This window comes from Symphalangus syndactylus, chromosome 24 (assembly GCF_028878055.3).
Source record: "Symphalangus syndactylus isolate Jambi chromosome 24, NHGRI_mSymSyn1-v2.1_pri, whole genome shotgun sequence".
Classification (NCBI taxonomy): domain Eukaryota; kingdom Metazoa; phylum Chordata; class Mammalia; order Primates; family Hylobatidae; genus Symphalangus; species Symphalangus syndactylus.
Window position 1 is genome coordinate 26,961,555 of NC_072446.2, and position 22,200 is coordinate 26,983,754.

The 22,200-nt window shown below is 42.6% G+C and overlaps 1 protein-coding gene across 1 annotated transcript; it reads left to right on the plus strand.

The window, feature by feature from the left end:
• Positions 1 to 455: 455 nt before the first annotated feature.
• Positions 456 to 20,416, plus strand: WFDC8 (WAP four-disulfide core domain 8). The gene is made up of 7 exons (XM_055266051.2): positions 456 to 1,227; positions 8,963 to 9,072; positions 12,188 to 12,328; positions 15,299 to 15,466; positions 18,014 to 18,154; positions 19,425 to 19,567; positions 19,959 to 20,416. The coding sequence occupies exons 1-6, from the start codon at positions 1,202 to 1,204 to the stop codon at positions 19,562 to 19,564; spliced, it is 726 nt and encodes a 241-aa protein (XP_055122026.2). The 5' UTR covers positions 456 to 1,201; the 3' UTR covers positions 19,565 to 19,567; positions 19,959 to 20,416.
• The last annotated feature ends 1,784 nt before the right edge of the window (positions 20,417 to 22,200 follow it).

The following is a 22,200-nucleotide window of genomic DNA, read 5'->3' on the forward strand; positions in this document are numbered from 1 at the left end:
AGATATGCATACCCTGTAACCCATCATTCCCTATCCTGAGTGTATAACCTACAAGAACACCTGCCCACATGCTCCAGCAAATGCACACAGAGTGTTCATAGCAGCTTTATTCTGTCTTTACATGAATAAATTTAAAAAAAAATTTTGACATTTAAAAACATTTATTCATTCAATTAACATAATAAACTTATTACATGTTGATATAAATAACATTTTTATTTAGAAAATCCTAGTTTTTTATTATACTTTAAGTTCTGGGATAGACGTGCAGAATGTATTACATACATGCTAGGTATACACATAACAGCTTTATTTTTAACAGCTGCAAACTATAAACTACTCAATAGAGGTGTGTAGTCATACAGTAGATGGCATGGCACTGAAAATTGACAAAATACAGCTACACAAAACAATGTGGATGGAATTCATAAATATAATGTTAAACACAAAAAGCCAGGCACAAAAGAATACATTCCAAGTGACTCCATTGATATAGAACAGGAGCAGACAAAAACAAAAACATATTTAGGGGAATACATATGATCTTGAAAATATGAAAAAGAAAGTCACTACCATTAGCTGCCTTCAAGAGCATAGGAAGGGGTCGTGATTGGAAAAGAATAAGCAAGGAGCAGAAAGTGTTGGAAATCTTTTACTTGATCTCAGTGATAGTTTAATGAGTGGTCACTTCGTAATAGTTCGTTAGACTGAACATTAATGTTTCATGCATATTTTTATTTTTGTGGGTTTTTTCACAATACATATTTTTACAGAAAGGAAAAGTAGCTCTTCCTTGTTTTGTCTGCTTTTCTTTACTAACTGAACTAGTCAGTCCTAAAGCCATTAGATAGGGCAGAGCAAGGTAGGTGTTTGCCCCAAGGGGAAGGGAGCCACGGCTGGCTCCGTGTGGGCATCAGAGCTGGAACAGGTCAAGGAGGGCATCTCTGTAGGAGGGCTGCTGGCATGGTGTGCTGGAGCCAGGGGTAGATGAGAATGCCCAGTGAAGAGGCAAGAAGCAGCATAGCATGGAGACAAGCCTGCCCATGTTGAGAAAGGCATCCCCCTGGGGCTAGAGGGGCAGACTGGCACAGAATGAGAGCCTGAGTGGGGTGAGCAGAGTGTCCAGGCAGGGGAGCAGATGAGGGAAGGGCCTTAGAGCTGGAGCAAAGTGAGGAAGCTGTCTCCATAGGGAAGAGGCCTGATGTGGACTGTCCGAACTGAAGGAGGGTGAGGAGGGTGTCTCTGGGGGTGGGCAGCCAGACATGGAGGGTCAGAGCCCAAGGAGATGAGGAGGATACGTGGAAGTTAGGGTGGTCGGCTGTGGGGAGTTGGGCCAAGCATAGTGAGGAGGGATTCCACAGAACAGGGCTGTCTTGTGTCAGGAATCAGAGCCTAAGCAGGGTGAAGAGGGCATCAATGCATCAAGCAATTCTCCTGCCTTAGCCTCCCTAGTAGCTGGGACTACAGGTGTGCGCCACCACGCCCGGCTAAGTTTTGCATTTTTAGTAGAGACGGGGTTTCACCATGTTGGCCAGGCTGGTCTCGAATGCAACCTGATATGGCTGTTGGAGCCCAAGTAGGGTAAGTTGGGCATCTTTGAGTGGCCCAGTGTGGAGGGGCAGAGCCTGAGCAAGGTAAAGTTTGACATTTTAAAACAAACAAACAAACAAACAAACCATATGTATCTAAACATTTTCAAAAAATTAAAACAGGAGTAATAGTGATAGGTTATATTATTATTCACAACTATTCATTCCATCTTTCCTTTAAGAGGACACTCCTGCCCATTACCTTGCAATTTCAGAACGGCCCATGGAAGGAAGACACATTTCTGTCTCACTGACTTTGGGTTTGCTGTCGGCTGTGCTTTGTCTATTGGAATATGAGCAGATGTAGTATATGCATTGTGAGTTTTGCACTGTGAGTTTCTGCCAGCTCCTTTGTGCTTTCTCTCTGCCAGGAGAAGGGGCCTAATCCACATAGAGGCTGCTTCTTTAGTCTTGGTCCCACAGCCTCGAGTAGAGCCCCCACCTGGAACAAAGCAGTAGACAATTTGCCTAGGAAGTCTTTTGTTGTGGCAAGCCATGGAGAGCTCAAAGTTCTTTGTACACCAAAGTAATAAAAATACAGTTGATTCCCATTACTTGGGGGTAGTTATGTTCTGTAAAGTCACTGTGAACACCGGATTAGCAAATACTGAGCCATTGCTCCTAGGGAAAATGCAAGCCTCTGACCACACATTTTCATTATTTGATCAATACATAACCTTGTTTTTATGTGTGCTTCTGTCTGAAGACATATGACAGAAATGGTAATTAGAAGGTACACACAGAAGACTGCTGGGAGGCTGGCTACTTTCTATTTTTTAATCTGTGTGGTTAATTATTAAATAAAACTCTACACACTTTTTAAATTATTTATTTATTTATTTATTTTTTTGGGGAGGGAATCTCTCTCTGTCCCCCAGGCTGGAGCATAGTGGTGTGATCTCGGCTCTCTGCAACCTCCACCTTCCAGGTTCAAGGGATTCTCCTGCCTTAGCCTCCTGAGTAGCTGGGACTACAGGTGTGCATCACCATGCCAGGCTAATTTTTGTATTTTTAGTACAGACAGGGTTTCACCATGTTGGCCAGGCTGGTCTCGAACTCCTGACCACAGGTGATCTGCCTGCCTCAGCCTCCCAAAGTGCTGGGATTACAGGCGTGAGCCACCGTGCTGGCCCTGTCTTTATTTTTTAAACATGTATATAGGCCAGGCGTGGTGGCTCACGCCTGTAATCCCAGCACTTTGGGAGGCTGAGACAGGCGGATCACTAGGTCAGGAGATCGAGACCATCATGGCCAACACGGTGAAACCTCGTCTCTACTAAAAATACAAAAAATTAGCAGGGCGTGGTGGTGGGTGCCTATAATCCCAGCTACTCGGGAGTCTGAGGCAGGAGAATCACTTGAACCAGGAAGGCAGAAGTTGCAGTGAGCTGAGATCGCACTACTGCACTCCAGCCTGGCTACAGAGTGAGACTCCATCTTGAAAAAAAAAAAAAAAAAGGCACCTTGTATAATATATATTATTGTTTCATTAACATTGAATTGTGGCTGAAAGCCCTGTAACTCATGCCTGAACCAAGCTTATCTAACACAGGTAATTTCTTTGTAAGGCACATCGCAGGCCTCTTGCTCTTAGGACACTTGACAGCACTTTAGTGACTCTTGGCGGCCATTTTAAACAGCAAACTCACCAACAAAAAGCACAAAAATGTGAAAAATGTGACACTAAATAGACTGCAAAAAGGAAGCTTGTTTATAGTAGTAGAAGAGCTTAAACAAGCAGAGCATTGTCTTGTTTGACTTCAGCTGGGAATATGTATGTTGGGTGACTCAAATGTTTTGCCACTCTGCACGTATCCCTGAATGACCACAAAAGCATCATGAGTATTGGTTTTTGGGTAATAAATAAGTTTCAGCAAGTAGGCAAATTTGCAAGTACCGAATCTGAATAATGAGGACAGAGTAGATAACTCGTAACAAAATTGTAGAAATGAATCCAAATATGTCATTAGTGCCCATAAATGTCAATTAATAGGTAATAATTGCTGGACTGGATTTTTACAATGTAGATTTACACTATTTGAAGGATAAACTTAAAACATAAAAGGATGAACTTTAAAACTTAAAACACAAGTTGAACGCAAAAGAATGGAAAAAAGACTAGGCAAATGCAAACAAAGAAGAGAAAGTATAGTTTGATTAATATTAGGCAATAGAAAACTCTAAGGCCGGGCACAATGGCTCACGCCTGTAATCCCAACGCTTTGGGAGGCTGAGGCAGGCAGATTGCTTGAGGCCAGGAGTTCAAGACCACACCACGGGACCACCACTATATCAAGTCTTTGTATTTTAAATCACATATAATCCTGCCAACAACTCAATGAGCTGTTTGCTGTGACTCCAGAATTACAGAAGAGGGAACTGAAATTCAAAGAAATAAAGAAAGCAGCAAGTGGGAAAAGTCAGATTTTAATTCAGGTCATTTGACTCCTAAGTTTGGTAGGACACTGTCTCCCAACATTGCTGGTGATGATCATTATACTAAGGAATAAATCCACAGCCTTCACCTTCACCCCACCCTACTCTCCACCTCCAGTGTGGACACTTACTCCATGGGATTCCAGAGCTGGCCTGTCTACACTTCATTCTTACACAAATCCTCAGTATGATGCTCAACACGTTACTATGATGAGGAAACACCTTCTTCCAAGGGGGCACACCTGGCTTTCGGGTCACATTGGCCAAGATCTACTAACATTTTCTATACACTATCTCATTTTTTGGCAGAGCCACTCCATTAGGTAAATACTATTATTAACCTCATTCTATAGACAAGGAAACTGAAGCTTTAAAAAGGCAGGCAACTGGCCCAAGACCTCCCCAACAGTGAATGACAGAGCTAAGTCTTGAACCAAGGAACTTTAACCTCAAATCCTGAGCCTATAACCTCACTGGTATACTATTTCTAGTTAAACTAGACCCTCAGATTTCCAGGATACAGGTCTCACCAATTAACATGCAGGCTGTCCTGCAGGCATCCTCACTTAAGAAGTTGTTGGCATTCCCTTCGCAGCCCCTGTATGTGAAGGGTGTGCAGTGGTAATTTTTAAAGTCAAAATGCCAGCGCTGTGCATCATGATTACAGTTTTCATGTCTCACAGGCAGCATGCAGGGTTCTGAGGTCAGGAAGCAAGGAAGGAAGGATATGAAGAGTAGAGATAAAACAACAGGGTCAGTTCTCTAGCATTTGTCATAACTCCTGGTGTTATCACCCAAGTCATCAAAGGAGCCATGGCAAGGAAAAAAAAAGGCATAGGTTCTGGTCCCAGTTCTCCTACTAATAGTCTATGTTGTATGGCACCTCTGAGCATCACTCCTTCCTTGCAAAGAATATTACAAGGTGCATATAAGAATCTTGTACTTTGGAGCCGATCTTTCTTCTCCACTGTTCTGAGCTTTGGTAGGGCAAGACCTGTTCAGCAACTATTAGGTTGATGCAAAAGTAATTGTGGCTTTTGCATTGTTGAAATTTGCCGTTTGAATTAGAATACATTCTTAAATAAATGTGGTAATATCATACATCATTTTAATGCACATTTCTTGCTTCCTGTACTTTTGCTAATGACTTATTATTTGCTGTTTATTTTATATTTATTTTAGGCTATATAAATTATATTAGACAAAAAAGCAAATTCGAGTGATTTTCTTATTTGAGTTGAAAATGGGTTGTAAAGTGGCAGAGACAACTTGCAACATCAACAACACATTTATCCCAGGAACTGCTAAGAAATATACAGTGCAGTGGTGGCAGACAGCAAAAGGCACAGTGGCTTAGTGTGAGTTTGCCACCTGAATGAAACCGGTGCTGACCCCTTGGTATTTCTTACTCACACTTTCTTTGCTTTGCTTCCATGGAAACATCCTCAGGAAAATGCATTCTTGAATTGTTCCTTTGTTTGGCATTCAGAAGCTTTTACACTTTGAAGATATGTGAGAGTTAGGTAAGAAGTATGCTTTTTTTTTTTTTTTTTAATTTAAAGAGGAAGGACTTAATCAAAGAGAGGAAGAAAAGGAGAACTCAGGGTGGCTCATTCTCAAGTAGATCAACTTCAGGAAAAAGTAAATATGTAGTTTAATAATCAGTAATGTCCTCAGATCCCTCTGTACCCGTGTACCTCCTGGAAAATCTTCCTGTATCCTGGGGCATATGGATACCCCAGCCTGAACAAGCCTAATCTAGCCAAATCCACTCATTTTTCAAATGGGTAGACGGAAGTAAAATTTCAAATGGGTAGACGGAAGTAAAACTAGCCCAAGTTGACACAGTGAGTTGATGGTGAAGCGTGGATTTCAATCAAAATCTCTTCATTCCTGGTGTGTGTCCTTCCTTCCTTCCCTCCCTCCCTTTTTCCCTTCCTTCCTTCTTTCCTTCATTCCTTCTTTCCTTCCTTCCCTCCCTCCCTCTTTCTCTTTCTTCCTTTCCCTCCCTCACTCTTTTTCCTTCCTTCCTTCCTTCCTTCCTTCCTTCCTTTCTTTCTTTCTCTTTCTTTCTTTCTTTCTTTTTCTTCTTTCTTTCTCTTTCTTTCTTCCTTTCCTTTTCCTTCCTTCCTTCCTTCCTTCCTTCCTTCCTTCCTTCCTTCCTTCTCTCTCTCTCTTTCTTTCTCCTTCCTTCCTTCCTTCCTTCCTTCCTTCCTTCCTTCCTTCCTTCCTTCCTTCCTTCCTTTCTCTCTCTTTTTCTTCTTCTTTCTCCCTCTCCTCTCCTCTCCTCTCCTCTCCTCTCCTCTCCTCTCCTCTCCTCTCCTCTCCTCTCCTCTCCTCTCCTTTCCCGTCCTTCACAGGGTCTCACTCTGTCACCAGGCTGAAGTGCAGGGGCATGATCATGGCTCATTGCAACACTGACCTCCTGGGCTCAAGTGATTCTCCCAGCTCAGCCTCCTGAGTAGCTAGAACCACAGATGTGCGCCACCATACTGGGCTAAGTTTTTTTTTTTTTTTTTTTTTTTTTTTTGAGACAGAGTCTCTCTCTATCACCCAGGCTGGAGTGCAGTGACGCGATCTCGGCTCACTGAAAACTCTGCCTCCCGGATTCACGCCATTCTCCTGCCTCAGCCTCCCGAATAGCTGGGACTACAGGCGCCCGCCACCACGCCCAGCTAATTTTTTGTATTTTGTTTAGTAGAGACGGAATTTCACCGTGTTAGCCAGGATGGTCTGGATCTCCTGACCTCATGATCCTCCCACCTGGGCCTTCCAAAGTGCTGGGATTACAGGCGTGAGCCACTGCGCCCGGCCTATGCCCACGTGGGTCTTGAACTCCTGGGCTCAAGTGATCCTCCTGTCTTGGCCTCTCAAAGTGCTGAGATTACAAACATGAGCCACCGTGCCCAGAACCTAGTGTGTTATTTATACAGCACATTTGTGTCTGTGTATTCCAGGTCTGTCCTAGTTCTTCAGAGCCCCCGCTGAGCAACTATTGCAATTATGCTCATCTGTTACCTGTGTTTTGTAGTCTCTTGCCCAAACAAACCTCAGTTCAACCAAAATGGATTCATTCTGTGTCAAAGTTGCCAGATTTAGAAAATAAAAATAGAGGATGACCAATTAAATTTGAATGTCAGATAAACATCAAATAATTTTTTAGTAGAACTATATTCCTTATATTGCATGGGATATACTTATGCTAAAATTATAAATGGACATCCTCTATTATGTTTGGCAATTCCATTAATCTGTGTTTCTCCCTCGCCTCCATCCCACAAGATCTGCTTTCTTCTAACTGACTGCAGGCTAATCTGATTAACTGATTCTCAAGACTGGGTTAATAGGTGTTTTCAGGTTAAAGGGTAAAATTTCAAACCCATAGAGTGACTTGATAATAAAAATTTAAAGCACCAGAGGGCCTTTTGGCTAACCTTTTAGGGGAACTAAAAGAATGATTTACACAGTCTCTGACTAGGGAACTCAAAAGCTAAAATAGTAATAGGAACATTTGTTGGCATTCACTATTGCCATTCATTATTTGTTAACTGGCTAAAATAAAATAAACACTGATTTACAAGCCACTTGTCATGCTTTACAAAAATAGTTCAAGTAATTCTCATGTCTGCGAGGTAGGTGTTATTATTGTTTCATTTATGACAAACTGAGGCTCAGTGAGGTGAAGTGACTGAACCCAGGCCACACGGCCAATAAGTGATGGATTCAGGATGTGAACTCAGGTCTAACTCTGAATGCTACGTTTCCTACCACTCCATATCACTTCATTAAATCTTCATGCTATCTCATCTTAATCCTCACAATGACAACAAAGCTTCCAGGTTAATTGTATTATTCCCATTTTCCAGATGAGGAAACTGAGGATCCAAGATACGCTGTTACAAGGGATTGAGTGAGGCCTAAAATCAGGATCACTATGTTTGGGGTCATAATTTCCATGACCAAAGAGTACAGGCACTATTGTAAAATTTGAAGAGGATACACGATTAGAACTCCCCCAACAAAAAAGTTTGGGGAGATAAATTGTCACAAGTCTTTACTTTTAGGCAGCCACATGGTATGGCTTCAGGAACTCTGGAAGATACTTTATTCCAAGATACCTTCATAGCTTTCTCAGTATTGGAAGTTCCACCAATACAGATGTATATTTTGGCATAAAGGTGTTTTCTCTGTCTTTTGCTTCCTCTTTCTCCCTCTACCCACCTCTTGCATTTTTGAAATGCATGCACTCTGAGAGTTAATACAGTAAGGGATTATTAGTTTTTCACACCTTAAAATAAAAAATACATAAGGATCATGAAGACACATATGGGAAATGGGGGCTTGAGTAGGCGGGGGAAGCTCATCTGTTTATCTGGTTGTCTGGGAGTATCATAAGATCCTAGGCTTGGATAGTAACAGAAGGAATAAAAGGAATTTCTTTGTTAACCCAAGGTCATCTGAGATCGTTCTTGCTTCTGGTGTACCAAGATCCAGTAGAGTGTGCCCAGGCCCTCTGGAAAATCTCATACCATCCATTTCTGTCATCAGTAGAGCAAAGAAAAGATGCTCACTAGTGTCTGGGGTTGCCCCTGGAGTGACTGTGGGCAAACCAACTCTGCAACTCTTCCAAACAAATCCTTGTGATCATTCAAGTGTGGCCTCTTACCCAGGAACAAGACAATAGGCAAGTGTCTGTGTAGCACAAAGTACAGCACCATGGCAGGTTATGGGGATTGGTCAGGGTCCTGAAACGGAATGTCTTAGACGCACCCTAACTCACTATCTGACCTCAGACAGACCCCTTCCCCATGCTGGTGTCAGTCTTCTTACCTGTGAACTAAAGGGACCTGGTGGATCATCTCTAAGGTTCCTCTGCACACACTTTGTGTCTCTCTCTGGATTGTGCTTAACTCCCACCTCTCTTCTCATCCATACAGGCACCTTCCTCTCCACAGCCCCACCTTCTCCTGGAGGAATGTAGCTTTCCTTCTGCTTCTCTTCCTTGCTTTGGAGTGGACTTCTGCACTGCTGACCAAGAAGATCAAACGTGAGTTCAAAAAAGCTGCAGCCATTCTTCCTTAGAAAGCATTCTTGGGGATGAGGGTTAGACATGAGGCCAGTGCCAGTGTCAGATGAGGCCCCCTCTGCCGTGGATTTGGGGCCACAGAAAGCTACCCCTGCTCACGACCCTGGCCCTCCACATACTTTCCTTACTTGCTCCCCCCAAATTATTTCCCTAACTTTTCCATATTTTTATATATGGAAGGAGACTATATATATAGTTTGCATCTACTAGGGATGCTCCCCAGAGATCTGGTCTCATCTGTCTTATGGTATCACTCAACACATATTTCTTGGGTGATCACATTCATTCCCACTGTATACACACACACACACACACACACACACACACACACACACGCAAGTTTAATTGTTTTCTAATTAATGAGTCACTAGGCATGAGCCTGAGGGCAGAGGACCAGTGAGGAGGCTGCTGCAGTAGTTGAGAAGAGACAAGGGGTGAGATCAGGTGCTGATCTGAGGGAGTGTAGTAAAGAGAGGCAGGAGACAGGGTTTGGAGAGAGGTTTAGGAGACAGAATTGACCCAAGTCCATGACTGATGGGATACTGGGGTGGCGGAGAGGAAGGAGTGAATATCTGGATTCTAATAACAGGCTGGACCTGTTGATGCCAGATGTCAAGATGCGGAATAGAAAGTAAGGTAGTGCTTGGGCATAAGGAGATAATAGTTCTGTTTTAAATATGTTGGAACAGAGGTGCTTCTGAGATGCCCAGATGGTGTTTTTCCCAGGCAGGTCGAAATAAAAGTCTTTAGTTTGGAATAGAGGATGAGTCTGGAGGAAGAGATGAGAATCATAGTTGGGATTGTCGGAATGAGTGGGATTACCCAGGAAGTATGTGTCAAGTAATGTCAGAAGACAGCTGAGACCAGATCTCTGGGAAGCATCCCCAGTAGATGCAGAGAAACCTGTGAGGTGTGCTTATACCCACAGTAAGTGGTTAAGAAGAGCCGACAAGAAACGGGGGAGTGTTTTTATTAATAAGTGAGATTTCAAGCTGACAATGGGGAAAGGAGCTACAACGATTCAAACCCAGTTTGATTTGCCAAACTCTGTCTCTGCCTAAACCTAGAACAATGGTTCCCAAGTAACAGTCTGCCTCCTGGTACCCACTGCCTGCTTTAGGATCACCTGGGGTTCTTTTTAAAAAGTGGAGTCCCAAGGATGCACTTTCTAGAGATTCTGATTCAGCCTAGAGTCTATATTTTCTGAAAGATGCGTAGATGATTTTGATGTACACTCCAAATTAGGAACCACATACTCTTCTTAGCTTCAGTCCTTTCCTGGAGGGGTCATTAATGACAAGAAGTATTGTTGGAAAGTACTCAAAGTCTCAGTGGCCAGTCCTCAGGGAAGATGTGGGGCTTCTGAAGTGAGTCCTGGATTGTAAGTCCCAGACTTGCCCCTAATGCACTGTATTATCCTATCTGACCTCATTTCTTTTAATCTATGAAATCAGAAGTTTGGTACCAATGATAAATAGAGTTCTTTCCATTCCAAAGTTCTACAGTTCCAAGACTCAGTAGTATCTGAAAGGATCATGCCTCTCTGGCCAGATTCCACTGGAGGGATGCTCAGTTTAGAATCATGGAGACACATTAAGCGCTGTATGAGCTATCCTTTGCTACATAACAAATTGTCTGTGGGTCGGAAGTCTGGCGTTGTGCATCTGGGTTCTTTGCTCCGGGTCTTACCAGGCTGAGACTGAAATGTCAGCCAGGGCTGTAGTTCTCATTTGGGATGCAGGGTCCTCTCCCAAGCTCCCTGGTTGTAGCAGAATCGTTTCCTTGGAGTTGTAGGACTGAGGCTCCTTTACTGGCTGTCACTTCTAAATGGCCACCCTCATGCCTTGGCACTGGGCCTCAACCATCTTCAAAGCTACGAATAGCATGTTGGATCCTTCTCATCATTTGAATCTCTCTGATCAATTCTTCTCTACAAACCAGGAGAAAACTCTGCTTTTCAAGGACCTAATTGACTAGGTCTGGGCCAGAGATTAGACCTTAAAATTAGAGATAATCTCTAATCTTAAAGTCAACTAACTTGGGTCTTTAATTTTTCTGCAAAAATCCCTTCACAGCATTGCTTAGATTAGTGTTTGATTCAGTAATCAGAGGATGGGAAACTTGAGGGTGCAACTTTAGATTCTACCTACCACAAGCACTGAAATCAGGAAGCCATGTCTAGCCTCAAAAAGGAAGGAAGCATGGCCATACCACCCTGAAAATGCCTGATCTTGTCGGGTCTCAAAAGGTAAGCAGGATCAGACCTGGTTAGTACTTGGATAGGAGACTGACTGGAAACACTGGGTGCTGTAGTTTTTTTCCCCTTGCCTCTTCTAGTTTTTAGTAAAAAAATAAAAATAAAAGGTAGAAAGCAACTCCACATCTGCCAAGGTCTTACCCCAGGCATTATAGACATCACCCCATTTAACTCTTATAATCAACCTGTAAGGCAGGAATTGTCATTCTCATTTTAAAGATGGAAAATACAACTCAGATGAAGGGAAATACTTTCCCAAGATTATTTAGTTGGTTAGTGTTGGAGCCAGCCTCCTGAGCCAGATCTGCCTGACTACAATGCTTCTTCCACTCCACCGTTTCTTACTCTTTAGAGGTAAATTAAAAATCACACTACTGAGTTCAGATTGGTCTTGAGTTTACTAGGAGTCAAGGGTCAAATCAGGCCTCCTGACTTCTACTTCCATGATGTTCCCACCAGTCTTTACTAATTTCTTTTATCAACTGGAGACAAAGGAATTCAGCATTAAAATATTAGGCTTCAGGAAGAGAGAAAATCTTTTGAATTTAGGGAAAGGGCCTTGGTCCCTTCCTAACCCCTTGCCCTGGAATCCAACATGCTTCTCCTTCAGTTCTTCTTGGACACAAAGTCCTGATTCAGATCCATTTGAACGAATCTGAGTGCTGAGAAACAGAACTAGCCCCTAAATATAAGCAGAGCAAGAACTAAGAATTGAAGGTAGAGGATAGGGCCGAGAGAATTTCACTACACACCTTTGCCATAGGAGAAAAAGAGCTGAAATTCCGAGTGATTGTGAGTTTGGACATTTCTTTCTTGCAGACAAACCAGGGTTATGTCCCAAAGAGAGGCTCACCTGTACCACTGAACTTCCGGACTCATGCAACACAGATTTTGACTGCAAGGAATACCTCAAGTGCTGCTTTTTTGCCTGCCAGAAGAAGTGCATGGATGCCTTTCAAGGTAGCGATGTCCAGGCTGAGGACAGAGGTTCCCCACTTCTTGTTCTGTCCAAACTGTCTGGGGGATTCCCTTGGATGGCAGGACAAGGACCCAGGGCCTGTGCTCTTCTCATTCTCTTATTCAATGCCTAATCCTCAAGTACAAGTCATAAGTCTAGGCATGGTGACCATCAACCACCATAATATTGATGCTGGTCTTCTTGGGTCCAACATTCAATCATTCACAAATAACTAATACTTGTTGCATGCGCACTCTGTTCAAGAGATTATTATGGCACTGTGACAAAATGAAACCTCAGTCAGCTTAAATGCTGGCATTGTTTTTCAGACTCTTTGATCTTCAGGGAGGTTTTCTGGTAACTCAATGTATTGGGCGTCTGTCTAATATGTGCGGGGAACTGTGTGTTTTAAAACAAGATTCATTTATTCGCTCATTCATACATTTATTCATTCAACAAATATCTGTTGTTAATGCCCTTTGAACAAAGACCACCAGAATACACCTGTAGTTGAACAAATTGGGTTTATTACTCATTGAAGTGAGGGAAAATATTCACCCTAGACAACTATGAGGCATTTCAGTAAGAAGCTGGTAGAAAGAATCTATTATAGGATTTGGGCTTTGATTGGGTAATTCGGGGAAGGGTCTAAAGAAGTGAGAGTTTGCTCTAGATTGGGTGCTGTCAGAAAGCAGGGGCAATTCTATGACTGGCTATCCCAGGGAATCTCAACAATACAGAATGCAGAATAGACTGAGGATAAAGCTGTGATTGATTGGTAGAGAAGCATAAGTCACTCATGTTAGCTTAGAAGGGGGCGGGTGTTTGGTATTTTGCAGGTTTCACAGGCATCTTGTTTTTGTCTCACTTCATCACGATCTCAGAGTGATGTTGTTTGATATAGATGTTCTAGGAGATTTTTTAAATGTCCAACGGAGAATCCATGTGGCTTAGCTGGGAGTGTCAGATCAGTTTTCAGACATCAGGGGCTGTCTCTTCCTTGGTATTTCGTTCCTTCTAGGTACTAGGCACTGTGTCAGGCACTTTGGATGCAAAAGTAATTACGGTTTTGGACCGTGAGTTTTAAATCATTATAACTAGGCTCAAACACATCTTTATTGGCTGGGCACGGTGGCTCACACCTGTAATCCCAGCACTTTGGGAGGCCAAGGCGGGCAGATCATCTGATGTCAGGAGTTCGAGACCAGCCTGACCAACACGGTGAAACTCTGTCTCTACTAAAAATACAAAAATTAGCTGGGCATGTTGGCGGGCGCCTGTAATCCCAGCTACTCAGGAGGCTGAAGCAGGAGAATTGCTTGAACTCGGGAGGCAGAGGTTGCAGTGAGCTGAGATTGCACCATTGCACTGCGGCCTGGGTGACACAGCAAGACTCCTTCTCAAAAAACAAAACAAAAGAAAACAAAACAAAACACATATTTATTAATCAAAATAGGAAACTTTACAATCAACACATTTTTGCCAAAGAGAAATAAGTTTGTTTATTGCTGTAGCATACAAATCCATGCTTCAGGATTTGATGAACTCTTAGAAAGCATTTTCTGCATCCTGCTGTTTGTGGACATGTTTTCCCTGCAAAAACTTGTTGAGATGCTTGAAGAAGTGGTAGTCGGTTGGCGAGAGGTCAGGTGAATATGGTGGATGAAGCAAAACTTTGTAGCCCAATTCATTCAACTTTTGTGTTGGTTGTGTTACGTGTGGTTGGGCATTGTGGTGGTGAAGAATTGGCCCTTTCTGTTGATCAACTGTCCCTTTCTGTTGACCAATGCTGGCTGCAGGCACTGCAGTTTTCAGTGCATCTCATCGATTTGCTGAGCATACTTCTCATATGTAATGGTTTTGCCAGGATTCAGAAAGTTATAGTGGATCAGAACACCAGCAGACCACCAAACAGTGACCATGACCTTTTTTTGGTGCGAGTTTGGCTTTGGGAAGTGTTTTTGAGCTTCTTCTCGGTCCAGCCACTGAGCTGGTCATCATTGGTTGTCATGTAAAATCCACTTTTCATTGCACGTCACAATATGATTGAGAAATAGTTTGTTGTTGTTGCGTAGAATAAGAGATGACCCTTCAAAACAATATTTTTATTTTTGCTCAGCTCATGAGGCACCCACCTATTGAGCTTTTTTACCTTTCCAATTTGCCTCGCATGCTGAATGACCATAGAATGGTCGATGTTGAGTTCTTCGGCAACTTCTTATATAGTTGTAAGAGGATCAACTTTGATGATTGCACTCAATTGGTCATTGTCAACTTCCAATGGCCAGCCACAATGCTCCTCATCTTCAAAGCCCTCGTCTCCTTTGCAAAACTTCTTGAACCACCACTGCACTGTATATTTCTTAGCAGTTCCTGGGATAAATGTGTTGTTGATGTTGCAAGTTGTCTCTGCCACTTTACAACCCATTTTCAACTCAAATAAGAAAATCACTCGAATTTGCTTTTTTGTCTAATATAATTTATATAGTCTAAAATAAATATAAAATAAACAGCAAATAATAAGTCATTAGCAAAAGTACAGGAAGCAAGAAATGTGCATTAAAATGATGTATGATATTACCACATTTATTTAAGAATGTATTCTAATTCAAACGGCAAATTTCAACAATGCAAAAGCCACAATTACTTTTGCATCAGCCTAATAGTTGCTGAACAGGTCTTGCCCTACCAAAGCTCAGAACAGTGGAGAAGAAAGATCAGCTCCAAAGTACAAGATTCTTATATGCACCTTGTAATATTCTTTGCAAGGAAGGAGTGATGCTCAGAGGTGCCATACAACATAGACTATTAGTAGGAGAACTGGGACCAGAACCTATGCCTTTTTTTTCCCTGCCATGGCTCCTTTGATGACTTGGGTGATAACACCAGGAGTTATGACAAATGCTAGAGAACTGACCCTGTTGTTTTATCTCTACTCTTCATATCCTTCCTTCCTTGCTTCCTGACCTCAGAACCCTGCATGCTGCCTGTGAGACATGGAAACTGTAATCATGATGCACAGCGCTGGTATTTTGACTTTAAAAATTACCGCTGCACACCCTTCACATACAGGGGCTGCGAAGGGAATGCCAACAACTTCTTAAGTGAGGATGCCTGCAGGACAGCCTGCATGTTAATTGGTGAGACCTGTATCCTGGAAATCTGAGGGTCTAGTTTAACTAGAAATAGTATACCAGTGAGGTTATAGGCTCAGGATTTGAGGTTAAAGTTCCTTGGTTCAAGACTTAGCTCTGTCATTCACTGTTGGGGAGGTCTTGGGCCAGTTGCCTGCCTTTTTAAAGCTTCAGTTTCCTTGTCTATAGAATGAGGTTAATAATAGTATTTACCTAGTGGAGTGGCTCTGCCAAAAATTGAGATAGTGTATAGAAAATGTTAGTAGATCTTGGCCAATGTGACCCGAAAGCCAGGTGTGCCCCCTTGGAAGAAGGTGTTTCCTCATCATAGTAACGTGTTGAGCATCATACTGAGGATTTGTGTAAGAATGAAGTGTAGACAGGCCAGCTCTGGAATCCCATGGAGTAAGTGTCCACACTGGAGGTGGAGAGTAGGGTGGGGTGAAGGTGAAGGCTGTGGATTTATTCCTTAGTATAATGATCATCACCAGCAATGTTGGGAGACAGTGTCCTACCAAACTTAGGAGTCAAATGACCTGAATTAAAATCTGACTTTTCCCACTTGCTGCTTTCTTTATTTCTTTGAATTTCAGTTCCCTCTTCTGTAATTCTGGAGTCACAGCAAACAGCTCATTGAGTTGTTGGCAGGATTATATGTGATTTAAAACATAAGGACTTGATATAGTGGTGGTCCCATGGTGTGGGTTCACTAAATGGTAACAGTTGAGATGGTGACCAGTGATCTTCACAATGCAACACTGTGATTTATGAGGCAGCGTTGCAATTTCTACCTCAGATTCTGTGAGGCAAGCTGAAAAATGTACCATCACTACCACTTTACAAATGAGAGAACAGAGTGAGAGAGGTAAAGTTGTTGCCTGAGGACCCACAGTTGGTCAGGAGTAGAGGTGGAATTTTAATTCCATGGACCCATGGGCCTGAACGGCCAAGGCAATCCTGGGACCTGACTTGAAACTAGGACCACAAGCTTCCATTCATGGGAAGCTCTAAGGAATCATGATGCTGTGGACAAGACCCTTGTCTCCTCTCCCAGGAGCCATCAGGAAGAGGAGGCCATGGAAATGGGCTTGGGTTGGTTTGTGGGAAATTTAGGTTAAGACTCAGAGGCAACCTGATACCTCTGAGAGTTCAACACATCATAGCCTGAGCCTGACCTGGGGAAGCCTTTGTAGAATTTGCAGTCAGATGAGGACAAGAGCATACAAGCACAAAACCCCAAAGAATTGATTTAAATACCACCTATGTTCTAATGACTCACAAAGTTGTGTCTCCAGCCTTAATCTGACTCCTAAACTCCACTATCTGCTCTACATCTCCACCTGAACCTCATAAACATCTCACGTTGAACTTGCTTAAACAGAACCTCAGGCCAGGCACAGTAGCTTATACTTGTAATCCCAGCAGTTTGGGAGGCAGAGGCAAGAGGATCACTTGAGCCCAGGAGTTTGAGACCAGCCTAGGCAGCATATTGAGACCCAATTTCTACAAACAACAACAACAAAACAGAAAAACAAAAACACAACAACAAAAAAACAGGCATGGTGTCACACACCTGTGGTCCCAGCTACTCAGGAGGCTGGGAAGATCACTTGAGGAGGTGTTCCCGCCTCCTCAAAGATCACTTGAGCTGGGGAAATTGAGGCTTAGTTGGGTGACAGTGGGAAACCCTGTCTCAAAAAAAGAAAAATAAGCTAAACATAAACATAAACCAGTACCTCTTACCATCACTCCCCTAACGCAAACCTGTTCTATCCATGCTTCTCATCTTGGTTGAAAAACTTCACAATCACAGTTGATGCCTCTCTTTATCAATTAACATCCATTAAGTTGTTAGGAAATAATTTTAGTTCTACCTTGAAAGTAGATCCCAAATCTGGTAAAACCTTACCACCTCCGCAGCTGCCACCCTGATCTGAGGAGCTGTCTTCTTACTTGGATTACCCCAACAGCCTCCTAAAAGGTCTCCCTGCTTCTATCCTCCTTACAGTCTATTATTAACACAGTAGCCACAATGACCCTTTCAAAACAGGAGAATGGTGTGAACCCGGGAGGCGGAGCTTGCAGTGAGCCGAGATCGCGCCACTGCACTCCAGCCTGGGCGACAGAGCGAGACTCCGTCTCAAAAAAAAAAAAAAAAAAAAAACATGAGTCAGGCCATATCACTTCTCTACTGAGAACACTGCGATAGATCCCCATTTCATTCTGAGTAAAACCAAATACCCTAAAATGGGTTACATTGATTTGTGTAGATTTCACATAATTATCCTCATTTTATAGAGAAGGAAACTCACGAAGTAGCAGGACTGGGACTTTACCATGGGGCTTAAGGCACCAAGCCCAGCACGCTGTCTACCATATCCCATGATATGATGAGACATTTCATTCTTCCACAGCCTACTGGATGGAGATGGATAGGGTAGGGTGAACCAAGTTGCAGAAAGGGATACTAGCTTTGAAGAGAAGGAAAGGCTCTTTGAAGGGTGGTGGGATGGGGGTGGGGTTTTAAGAAGCTCACATCTGCTCTTATTTTAGTTAAGGATGGACAATGCCCACTCTTCCCTTTCACTGAACGTAAGGAGTGTCCACCTTCATGTCACAGTGACATCGATTGTCCCCAGACAGACAAATGCTGTGAATCCAGGTGTGGCTTTGTTTGTGCCAGGGCCTGGACAGGTAAGGATTGGAGATATACCTCCCAAATCTATTGGGCATGTGCCAAGGATGCCATGCTGTCCCATGGAGTTGGGGGGGGTCTTGAACCTCGGATGCCCCTTGGGCTCATCTTTGAGGATCCTTGGGAACCCCTTTTAATGCGCAACAAGTTATATTGACCTCTTGACCTCTGAAGACTATTGTGCTGTTCTTCAAAGCCAGTAATTCATAGTATTGCTCTCTATTCTTCCCCAAGAAAACTTATTTTTTTCTGAGACTCATTCCTCAATGACTTGCAAGGTGACAATATTCACCGATTCATGAAAAACTCATAACCCTGAGGTATATTCCTAATAAGCCCTCATGTCTGCACAGAACTTCAGAGCATGCACATGATATTCATATCCTGTAAGACGGGCTGGGAAAAACATTAGTAGCAAATGATGTTGGATAGAAGCCAACTTTCCTGCCTCCTCTAAGGCAGGTGTTTACTACCCCCATGTAGTCCCAGGGATTGTCCAGGTGTGGCTTTAAGGTTCTAAGGTTCAGTATAGTGTGGTGGCAGGAGTCAAAGGCTTTTCAACCTACTTCAACTTTTCTTTTTTTTTTTTTTTTGAGACGGAGTCTTGCTCTGTCGCCCAGGCTGGAGTGCAGTGGCACAATCTCGGCTCACTGCAAGCTCCGCCTCCCGGGTTCACGCCATTCTCCTGCCTCAGCCTCTCCGAGTAGCTGGGACTACAGGCGCCCGCCACCATGCCTGGCTAATTTTTTGTATTTTTAGTAGAGACGGGGTTTCACCGTGGTCTCGATCTCCTGACCTCGTGATCCGCCTGCCTTGGCCTCCCAAAGTGCTAGGATTACAAGCGTGAGCCACCGCGCCCGGCCACTTCAACTTTTCTACTGGCTTTCTATGTGGCATTGGGCAACTCATTTCCCTCTAAATACTCCTCAACGCCTACAATTTGTAAAACAAGAAGGTTCTGTGAGCTAATACTCCTGCCACCTGTGGTCCTCTGGGTTATATAACCCAGATCCATTAATTCTGTAGGAGCAGACAGGAATCCTATCAGATGGTACAAGTCAGAGATGGCAAGACTTTTCTTGATGCTCCTCAAGTTATTAGTCATAGAAAGTTGATACTCTGCCTCCTCCAGTCTATTGTTACTATAGGGGGAAAGGTAAGAAGCTTAATCAGAATAAAACCTTGTTTGAGATTCCCAAGATTCCCCAAATTTGTCTCAAATTATGACCAAGTATTTCAAGGTCAAGTGTTTTCTTTTACCCCATAAAGTCAAAGAAGGTTTCTGCCCACGCAAGCCCTTGCTATGTGCCAAGATTGATAAACCCAAGTGCCTGCAGGATGAGGAGTGCCCATTGGTGGAAAAGTGCTGCTCACGTTGTGGACTGAAATGTATGAACCCCAGACATTGAATAGTAAGTAGAAAATATTATCATCAAAATCATCAATTATGAGTAGCATAATAAAGAGCTGTCAGTTTTGTCTTGTATCCAACTTGCCAAATTATCTTAAGTATCACAATATTGAATGATGTTACTTTGATTTTATATATAATCCCATCATCTGAAAGTGATGATATATTTGGCTTTTTTTCAACTTCATGACTTTATTTTCTTGTCTTCATGTATTGTGTAGAACCTCCAAAATAATAATGAAAATAAAGCCAATGGCATCCATCCTTGTCTAGTTCCTTATTTTAAAGTCAATGGCTGCTGCAATATAAAAAGATATTTGTTGTTGAATCTGGAATACATAAGTTTTATTGCACTTAAATTATTTTCTTTTCTTTCTTTTTTTTTTTTTGAGATGGAGTTTCGCTCTTGTTGCCCAGGTGCAATCTCGGCTCACTGCAACCTCTGCTTCCCAGGTTCAAGTGATTTTCCTGCCTCAGCCTCCCAAGTAGCTGGGATTACAGGTGCCCACCATCATGCCCAGCTAATTTTTTGTATTTTTAGTAGAGACGGGGTTTCACCATATTGGCCAGGCTGGTGGCAAACTCCTGACCTCAGGTGATCCACCCACCTCAGCCTCCCAAACTGCTGGGATCACAGGTGGGAGCCACTGTGCCTGGCCAGTTATTTCCTTTTTAAGCTTATTTCCTATCCATTTGTAGTTACTACTGAAAATGACTGCTGAATTTTATCAAATACCTTTTAAGCATACAGTCACATAATGATTTTTCTCTTCTAATTTGTTGGCATAATAAATTAAATTTTCTTGAGCCATCTTTGCATTCTTAATAAACTTAATTGCAGTGTGTTGTATCAATATATTATTGGTTCTTTTGAGCTAATAGTATAGTTTGAATTTTCACATCTATAGTCAAAAGAAAAATAGGTCTTTTTAAATTTGTTTTTTCTATTTGGGTCATATTACTTTCAAAAAATGAGTATGGGAACTAATTGGGAAACCTGTCTACTTTTTCTATGCTCTGAAATATTTTACATAATATAGCAATTCAGTGTTTTTTGAAGGCTACCAAAATTCAGCCCCAAAAGCATCTAGGTCATGTTCTTTCTAGTGGTATATTTTAGTAATTTTTAAATATTTCATCTTATAGTCTGCAGGTTTTCTACCTCCTCTTCTGCAAATTTTGGTCTTTTATATTTTGGTAAAATTGATCCATTTTTCCTATATTTTCACAAGTATTACTTTAGAGTAGTATAAATTGTTCTCTATATTATTCTTTTATATCTTTAACTTTGGTTAATGCTTTCACTTGTACATTCATGTTTCCACCTACCTATTTACTCACTAACCATTCAATCCCTTTACTCACCTATCCATTCACTCAACACATATGCAAATACCCAATCCCCCCTCACCTATCCCTCCTATCCTTCCACTGACACACTTTTCAACTTAGCTATTTGACCACTCCATGTATCTATCCACTTACCTTTCTTACTCGTCTTTCTTCTATAGACCCACTTGCCCATCTAGCCTTTAATTCATCTTCCTATTATTGACCTCTCTCCTCCCCCTTTCTCTGCACACACACACACGGACACACTCTTTCATATCCATCAAAATACATATTCATCATTTCTATACCTAACTCCCTCCATCCCCCTACCAATGCACTCATCCACCTTTCATTCAAATAGCCTCCATCAATAGGCCCACATATCCCGTCACTACCCTATCCATCTTTATGTTCAATCCAATCCACTTATTCACCCAATCACCCACCTGTCCACAATCCATGCATTCATGTACCCAAATATCCATGCTTTCCTCACTAATCCCTCTCCCTGCTCAACCATCTTCCCACTTATCACTCTACCAGCCACCCATCCATCCACATAGCTACCTACCTATTCACACACCTACCAATCCCCCTCACCTACCTTGCTCATCCAACAAGATGTACTCAGTGTTTATTTGGGGCCTATTCAGTTTTAAGCACTGCGTTCTAGACACAGACCTGTTTAATGGAGTTCAGAGCTTACTTGGGGGAGCAAACATGTAACTTAGCAATAGAGTCAGAGGCAGAGGGAACAACACAGGAAGCCAGCGACAGAGAATCAGTCCATGTGACAGATCTTGGGCTAATGAAAAAGCAGGAGGTGCCAGGTAGAGGCTGGTCTTGTTGGTTCTCATTGGAGTCCCCTGTTCTGAGCACAGGATTGTTCCTGGGAGAGAATTGGCCTGGAGGCAGAGGTAGGGCACCATGCCCCTCAGTGAGAAAGGATGAAGAAAGGAGAGGCAAAACCCCAGATGGGTCCTTACCCAGCCTTCTCCAAGAAATTACTGGAGAGAAGGGGCCAAAACCATGATTCATCCCAAGTCCCAAAGACACAAATTTTATTTCACCTGCTTGGAAACTGAGATGCTTGGATGGGCCTGAAAATTAGGCAAGACAGAATGGAATGAAATAGCCATAAAGATAGTTAATTTATTTTCACTAAAATTTATGAAAAAATCCAGCCTTAATTGGGGATCCTGGGTACCATTTAGAAATTTACTGACTTTGGTGAGCCAAGATTGAGCCACTGCACTCCAGCCTGGGTGACAGAGCGAGACTCCATCTCAAAAACACAAACAC